This window comes from Balearica regulorum, chromosome 6, assembly GCF_011004875.1.
Source record: "Balearica regulorum gibbericeps isolate bBalReg1 chromosome 6, bBalReg1.pri, whole genome shotgun sequence".
NCBI lineage: Eukaryota > Metazoa > Chordata > Aves > Gruiformes > Gruidae > Balearica > Balearica regulorum.
Window position 1 is genome coordinate 25,409,694 of NC_046189.1, and position 7,128 is coordinate 25,416,821.

General features: G+C 62.3%; 1 protein-coding gene across 7 annotated transcripts; it reads right to left on the reverse strand.

The window, feature by feature from the left end:
* Positions 1-21: 21 nt before the first annotated feature.
* ANKZF1 (ankyrin repeat and zinc finger peptidyl tRNA hydrolase 1) lies at positions 22-7,104 on the reverse strand. Of its 7 annotated transcripts, none has more exons than XM_075756896.1 (16): positions 7,032-7,104; positions 6,580-6,711; positions 6,201-6,301; positions 5,686-5,788; positions 5,103-5,287; positions 4,708-4,823; positions 4,277-4,430; positions 3,829-4,051; positions 3,531-3,632; positions 3,153-3,329; positions 2,922-3,038; positions 2,228-2,501; positions 1,642-1,753; positions 1,358-1,525; positions 1,172-1,242; positions 22-637 (listed from the first exon to the last, which is right to left on the reverse strand). In XM_075756896.1, exons 2-16 carry the CDS (start codon positions 6,704-6,706, stop codon positions 517-519), a joined length of 2,151 nt encoding a protein of 716 aa, XP_075613011.1. In that variant the 5' UTR covers positions 6,707-6,711; positions 7,032-7,104; the 3' UTR covers positions 22-516. The 7 variants fall into 7 exon arrangements, with proteins under 7 accessions (XP_075613011.1, XP_075613010.1, XP_075613014.1 ...); XM_075756895.1 differs by having other exon boundaries at positions 6,580-6,714; positions 7,032-7,078; XM_075756899.1 differs by lacking the exon at positions 7,032-7,104 and adding an exon at positions 6,952-6,992.
* Positions 7,105-7,128: the final 24 nt, after the last annotated feature.

A 7,128-nucleotide genomic window follows, 5' to 3' on the forward strand; every position in this document is an offset into this window, starting at 1 on the left:
CATGCTGATGCCCTCCACATCTAGGGGGTCAAGGCACCTCTTTATTGACAATGCAGGCAGAGGAGGTAGTTGCTAACACGATATGGCTGAGACACTGATGGCATCCAGGAGACGAGAAGGCAAAGCACAGCCCAGAGGGTGCCCACAGGCACAGCTGCAGGTAGCTCAGGGCTGGGGGGTCCAGGTACATCAGGATCTTTCCCACGGCCACGGGCAGCAGCCTGCAGGTAGCCATGAGAAAAGCTGGCAGCAAGGCTCCTCAGCTAGAGCTGGGCCACAGAGCGGTCCTGGCCCTTCACACTAGGATGTAGGGACCTCCCAGTTGTAGTGTCCCCAGAGTCACCACCCAGAGTGACGCTCTTGCCCCGAGCCTTGCCAGAGTTGTCCCTGAGAGTGACATGGCCAGCTCAGTCCCTCTGACCAGCACTGCTCCACAGGCTGTCCCTCGTTGTGCAGCCAGCGCTCAGCCGTCTCCCCACCACATTGGTTCTTGGCAGGTGGCAGCAGTCCCCAGCCTTACGTGTGGCTGGCCCGGGCCCGGCGGTGGGTTTGCAGGCAGGCCGTGGAGCAGAAAGAGAAGTCGAGGTAATGGAAAGGGACCCGGCCCAGCAAGGACTCTCCACAATGCCAGCAGCGGCTGCAGGAGAGAGCAGAGGTGGCCCTGAGTGAAGGGGATGCTTGCAAGAGAGTTAGAGGAACAGAGAGGAGTCACCATCTGGGCTGTGACAGGTGACAGCAGCAGCACAAGGGAGCTGGGGCTCCTCTGATCCCGCAAGGCTCACCCAGGACACACTCCCAGGAGGGTGTGTTGCATGGGGCGAGGCACTGCGAGGCAGGCTGAACAGGGGGGAATTCAGCCCCGCAGGGGGTTGTAAAGTCCCTGCCCAGATCAGCATGGACAGGGAAAGGATATGGGATGCAGGGGCAGGGACAGAGGAGTGGCTGGGGGATCGGTTTGCCATAGATCTGGCTGCAAGTGGACCAAGTTGTCTTTTCCAAAATATCTCAGGGGGGCAGGGGGAGAGAGAAAGCTTTTACACAGGCACTGCTGGGAATCGAGTGGACAGGAATAGCTTTAGACTGGAAATGAGAACTGGAGCAAGAAGGGCAGGGAACAGCTGTGCTCATGTGGGAGAGTTTGTCTGCAGAGCTGTGCCATCGGGGCTGTTACCTGATGTTACCAAGAGTTGTGCCAGCGTCCTGCAGCTGCGCAGCCAGCCTCCGCTCAGCAGCCAGGGCCCTCTGGGGAGCAGAGACACAGCTCAGCGCCCCCAGCCCCTGGCAGGGGCTGTGCTGAGCCCACCACATCGGCACTGCCCCAGCCAGTCTGGATCCCCTTCCCCATTCACGGCCTCACCTTCTCCCTGTCAGACAGGGCTGCGAACCGCCGCTTCTCTCCCTGCTCCTGCTCCCAGCGCTGCCGCTCCTCCCGTTGCGCCTGCTCCCGCTGCTTCCGCTGGGCTTTCTGTGCCCGCTTCTTCTCCAGCTTCTTGGCCTCCATCTCCTGCGTCAGGGGCCCAGGCACCTGCGGGCAGAGGGCAGTCAGCATCTCCCACTGAACAAAGGCATGAGTGAGCGAGGGGCACTTTGCTCTGGGGTCCCCCAGCCCCCAGAAGGCAAAGGCAGAGGACAGGTGCCCACCTTGGCATGGCTGTAGTCGTATTTGTCTGGATGGTCCACCATGAACTTGCGGAAGGCGTTGCGGGTCGGTTTGTCAGCAGAGACGCAGTAGGGCGTCCTCTCTTGCTTGTCTCTGCAAGACAAGGGTGACCAGCTCACCCTGCCATCTTATTGCCTCTGTCCCACTGGGCTGTGAGCCCAGCGACTCCCCACAGATGCACAACAGGTACTGCAGGCCAGGGTATCGCAGCCAAGGAGGGGAAAGTTGTTTATCCCTACACCAAAATATCCCAAATCCTCCCTTTCTTGCATCTCAAATGCCCTGCAAAGGGTGGTCTCATCCCTACCCTCTGAACTGCCTACCCATAAACCTGGGAGCACTTTGGGGCAGTGCCCACCTGCCACTGTACCAGACCAGGCAGGCACAGAGAACGGTGGTTCAGCTCTTAAGCCTCCCGTAACAAACCCAGACATCCCGGCTGGGAGAGACTAACCCTGGCTATCCCAGGACAAAGCTGGCACCAGTCTCCCATGGCTGAGACAGGAGTTGCTGAGATTCTACAGCAGGGGCTGTGCTCATCAAGTGCTGGGTGCCCTGCGGCCATACCTGAGAGCAGGGTCCGCTCCTGCCTCCAGCAGCAGGCGCACAGCCTCAGCCTTCCCCGCACATGCTGCCACGTGAAGCAGGGTGCAGCCGCGCTCATCCACGGGCTGGTTGAGCAGGGAGCGGGGCATATCCAGGGATTGTGCGCCCTCCCCATCCTCGCTGTCCCCCAGCAGGACCCCGCTCTCTGGCACACCCAGGAGGTGCCACAGCGTCCCCATATCCCCTGTTTTGCAGGCGGTGAACAGAGCGTCGCGGAGCTGGGTCTGAGGGTCTCCTATGGGGGAAGAACAGGAGGGGAGTCTGATGGCTGCCTAGGCAGAGCAGTGCTCTGGTCTGACTAGGAAACACACATGGCACAGTTAAAGCACCGTCCTGCCAGCTGGATTTGGGCACTGCAGGATCTCCAGCACCTTCAGAGTCTGTGACAATGTGCCAAGGCATTGCTGGGCACTGCTGGCAGCAGCCGACCCCGCTCCTGAGATGAGACCCACTCCAATCCCCCCCCAACACGCCAGGTGTTGCCTGCCCCCCAGTTCAGAGCTACTGCTCCGAACACACGGCTCACTCAAAGGCATGTGGCTGCACTACAGCCATCCCACACCCGGCTGCTCTGCACATCTGCATGATATCCCACTGCGAAGCCACCAGCAAACAGGGCAGGCATCCACCCAGCCCAGCTCCCGACCCCACTTACCTCCATTGCCCCAGGGAGGGAGCTCAGCCCCGGCCTCCCCTTGCAGCTCCGTCACCAGCTCTAGGCTGGGCTGCCCACACTGGGTACCACGGCATCCTGTATCTTCAGCACAGGGCGCTGTGTAGGGAGCACGTGGTAAGGAAGAGGGCCAGGGCCAGCCTGTACCCCAGGCATGGCAGTTCTTTCTCCAACATCTTCCCACACTGTCCCCAGACAGTTCTTACCCCTCACCTTTCTCCACCTTCTTGTCCCTCTTCTTCCTCCTTTTGCGGTTTCGCTTGGGCATCACTTCAAACTCCCGGAGGTCCAAGGTCCCCAGTGTCACTTCCACAGTCTCCAGTTCCCCTGCAGGGCTTTCATCCTCCTCTTCCTCCTCCTCCTCTGGGGCTGAGGGGGTTAAGACAGGGGCTGAGGCCCCACACACAGCACAAATCACTCAGGGCCCTCAGCCAAGCACACCCTGTCCTTCTGCCCAGCACAAGGCCACGCTCTGCAGATCCCCACTGTGCTGCCAGGCCCTGTCACAGGGCTGCAAATCTGGTCCTACGCCGTAACACCAGACCCCTCCTGCTTGCCCAGAGCCACACCTCCCTTCAGGGGTCAACTCACCACTTGTGTCCTCCTGTGGGGGATCCATCTCAGCTTTCCACTGCCTCTTCTGCCAGCCCTTCTGGGGGGACCCAGCGATGTCCTCCAGTGGTGTGTCCTTCCCTAGGCAGCAAGGGTGCTACTATCATTGCCTGGGGACAGGGAGCACCCCGTGTCTCCATGGATTGAGGACCGGAGAGCTAGCACCTCAACCCCATAGGGTAGCATCCCCTGACACGTGTGGGATTACACAAGGGACCATGTCACCCCACATGCTCTGACCCACAGGCACTGGGGCACCAGGGCTGGGCTGACTCACCATACACCTGCAGGCTGGCCAACATGGTGTGGACTCGTATCACCTCTCGCAGAGTGGCCCTACGGGTGCTGAGGGGGATGTGGCGGACACGAGGGTCACCTCGTGTGAGGGGTGGGTTCTTGCCACCAAAAAGCAGCGCCCGGTTGTGGCGTGGGGCCCGAAGGAAGATGCGCTGAGCTTCATTCAGGTGCTGAGCCCAGGCTGCCAGCAGGTCCTGAATATCCTGGGGACAAAGGAGAGGCACCACGGGGTCCTGAGCTCACTGTGTGGACACAGGCAGGTCTGGAGCAGGGACAGACCCAGGACAGAGCAGCCTCAGTTGGGTCCTGACCCCCTTCTGGAGCTCACACCCCACCCATGCCCCCCAGCAGCAGAACGGCACCACCCCATGGAGCCAGCCACAACCACGTCTCCCTGCCAAGAGATCCAGCATTGTGTCCAGCCCCACCTTGAACAGCGCGGCCTCGTTGTAACGCCGCAGGGAGGCTCCGGCCGACTTGGGTGCTGACCCTGGGGTCTGGGCATCCCGTAGGCCCTGGGCTGTGCCCCGACGGGCTCGCACTGTGTAGCGGTGGAAGGTCTTGTGCTCCTGCACCTGGGGGCTGTTGAGAGGAGCACGCATAAGCAACGGGGCCCCATGCACAGAAGAGAGGTGAGCTGATGCTCCCTGGGGCCCCAGAGGGCTTGTTGCTTGCCCCTGCGGCCCCAAAGATTAACTCCTGCAGCGCAACTGGGCTCAGCCAACTCTCAGGCAAAGACTAGGAGCTGCAGATGCCTGGGGTGTGGTAAGCACTGCGACAGAGAGTAAGGAGGGGACGGCCATCCAACGGCTAGCCCCACTTGTCTGTGCCCAACCCCAGCTCTGTCCCCCGTACTCACCCCCGGAACACAGCTCCTGCGAAGTGCCCGCCACCCATCATCAGCACAACCCAGCAGGTGCTCGCGCCAAGGCTCTGCAGTGACGCTGTCAGCTCTGCCGGCTCCTCACTGCCACCCTGAGACACAGACACCCCTGCTAGCACCCACAGGATCACCTTGTTACCTCTTCCTGTCCCCTGGGACAGACACCAGCCCCTCTGCTGGCACCAGAAGCAGGTTTCCAGGAGCATCCCAGAGCCAAAAACCAGGCCACCAGCAAGCCTGGGTCTCTGACCTGGCACCAGAGACCACCCTTCCCATCACAGTATGTGGGGGACTGCCAGACAGATGTCTACACCCCCGCACCACCCACCTTCTCTGGGGTCCCTCACCCAACAAGATGGGCCGTGACTTGCCTTCCCGGTGCCCAGTACGCAGCGATAGGCAGAGATGAGCTGGCCCTTCGTGTTGCGGAGCAGCACCTTGTGAGAGCGTGGAACTGGGGGGGGGCCAGTGCTGTCGCTGGCAGAGGGCAGCACCTCTGACTCACTGCTTACATCAGAGCTATCTGAATCAGACCCTGAGATGCTGGAAACATCACCTGCAAGGCAAAGAAAATGGAGCAGTGGAGCAGGGAAAAGTTTAATCAACAGCCTCCCCAAAACTTTGCGGGTGACTCTCAAGGGCCAGCCCACGACCCCAGAAACATCCTGTCCAATACCCGACATATCACAAGGGGGCTGTGGGCTGGGGAGATAGACATTTGGAGCTCTGGACCCCCAGATATGCATAGGTAGGGCTCAGGCAGAACACCTCCTTCTCCCCATAACAAGTCAGCAGGGCTCAGGAGCAGAGCTGGACTCCCAGAAGATCCCATGGGGTAGAAAAAAGTGACTCAGAGCTGGCAGGGGCAGCTGGGGGCTTTACCCCTGGACAGAACAGCCCCAGCAAGGCCACTGGTGGTCTCTGGGCTCCACTGGCAGCAGCCCTGTTCCTCACCTGCACGGGTCTTCTCCTCAAACGCTTCTACCGGCAGCGTCCGGCGCCCCAGGAGTCGCTGCTTCAAGTTGAAGCGGTGCCAATCGAGACGGTAGTGCTCAGTCTGTGCAGGAAAGAGGTATGAGCCAGCAGGGTCTTGGTGGTCCATGGAAACCCCTGTCACCAAAGGCCTCGAGGTGACAGGCCCCAAGGTCACAGACCCCGAGGGCTGAACTAATGCCGGGACCCTGCAGTGATCCTGACTGGAAGACCATGGTACGTTAAGGAGTTAGCCACGTAACAGTTAATGTGGACAGGCACAGGCCTGTGCTGCATGTACTGAGCTGCAGTAAATGACACTTTAAGCACTAATATGCAGGGTCTGAGTGCTAGATCCCAACAGGACGTGGGCAGCGGAGCTCCGGGAAGCAGCCAGCACTGGGCTGCACCGTGCTGGGGCTGAGCCTCCACAGCGGGAGCCCGCCGGCCATGCTGGTCCCACTCCCACCTCAAGCCGGCCGCTTGGCCCCACTCACCTGCTCCTCCCGGCTGCCGAACACCTGCCCGCAGGTCGAGCAGCACATCCGCTCCGGCACCTCGGGGACCCCCTGGGCCTTCTCCTCATTGCTGGGTTTCTCTGGAAGAAGAAGAAAGGGCTGCACACAGGCTGCACTGAGGGGCAGGGCCTCCTGGGCCTCCTCTCGGCCACCCACAGAACCCGATGACTGCAGAAGGAGCTTTGGGGTGACACTGAGGAGAGCCCGTTTACCCACCCGCTGGGCAGCTCCCACGGCCAAGCTCCAGGGCGGCCACCCGAGCCGTGCTGGGGACAGAGCTCCTTCTTCGTGGCTCGGGGCTGGTGGACGCGACCTTGGCCAAATGCCCCCCCCGCCCCCCCCGCGGAGCCCCACGCACCGTGGGTCACTGGTGCTGGCTCGGCGGCCCACGCACCCGCAGCAACTCCGCTGACGAGGGTCAGCCCGTGCAAGAGTACGGGGTCCTGGGCGGCCTCGAAAACCGACGTGTTCTCCGGGGCCGGCATCGCTCCTGCTGCCGGCGGAGGGGACAGCGCCTGAGAGACGGGCCCGGCCCCGGAGGCGACGGGAACAGCCCGCGGGTAACCGGACGGACCCCCGCTCATCCCCGGGATCCCTTTCCTCGCCTGCCCCGCGTCCGCCCGGGGTCCCCGCCACACGGGCCCACCCCTCTCCCCCCCGCCCGAGCCCTCCCCCGTGGCCGCTGCCCCCGAGACCCCTCCCCACGCCGTTACTCCCCCGAGGCCGTTACCCCCGCGATCTCCCCCCCGAAGCTGCTACCCCCATCACGCGCCAACCGGCAGTAACGGGGGCGCGCGCCCCGGTACTCACGTGCGGCCGCTGCCGCCCCGGCCCGGAAGCGCCCGTCAGCTGCCAGACGTCACATCCTTCCTGTTTACGGGACGCCGCTAGGCTCAGCCCGGCCTCC

What these genes read in the sequence shown, in the direction of transcription:
- ANKZF1 (XM_075756892.1), bottom strand. Translation starts at nt 6,805, where the DNA reads ATGAGCGGGGGTCCGTCCGGTTACCCGCGGGCTGTTCCCGTCGCCTCC. An exon ending in GCCAGCACCAGTGACCCACG is followed by an intron (nt 6,302 to 6,579) that starts GTGCGTGGGGCT and finishes TTCTTCTTCCAG; the next exon opens with AGAAACCCAGCAATGAGGAG. An exon ending in GGAGCGGACCCTGCTCTCAG is followed by an intron (nt 1,754 to 2,227) that starts GTATGGCCGCAG and finishes CTTGTCTTGCAG; the next exon opens with AGACAAGCAAGAGAGGACGC.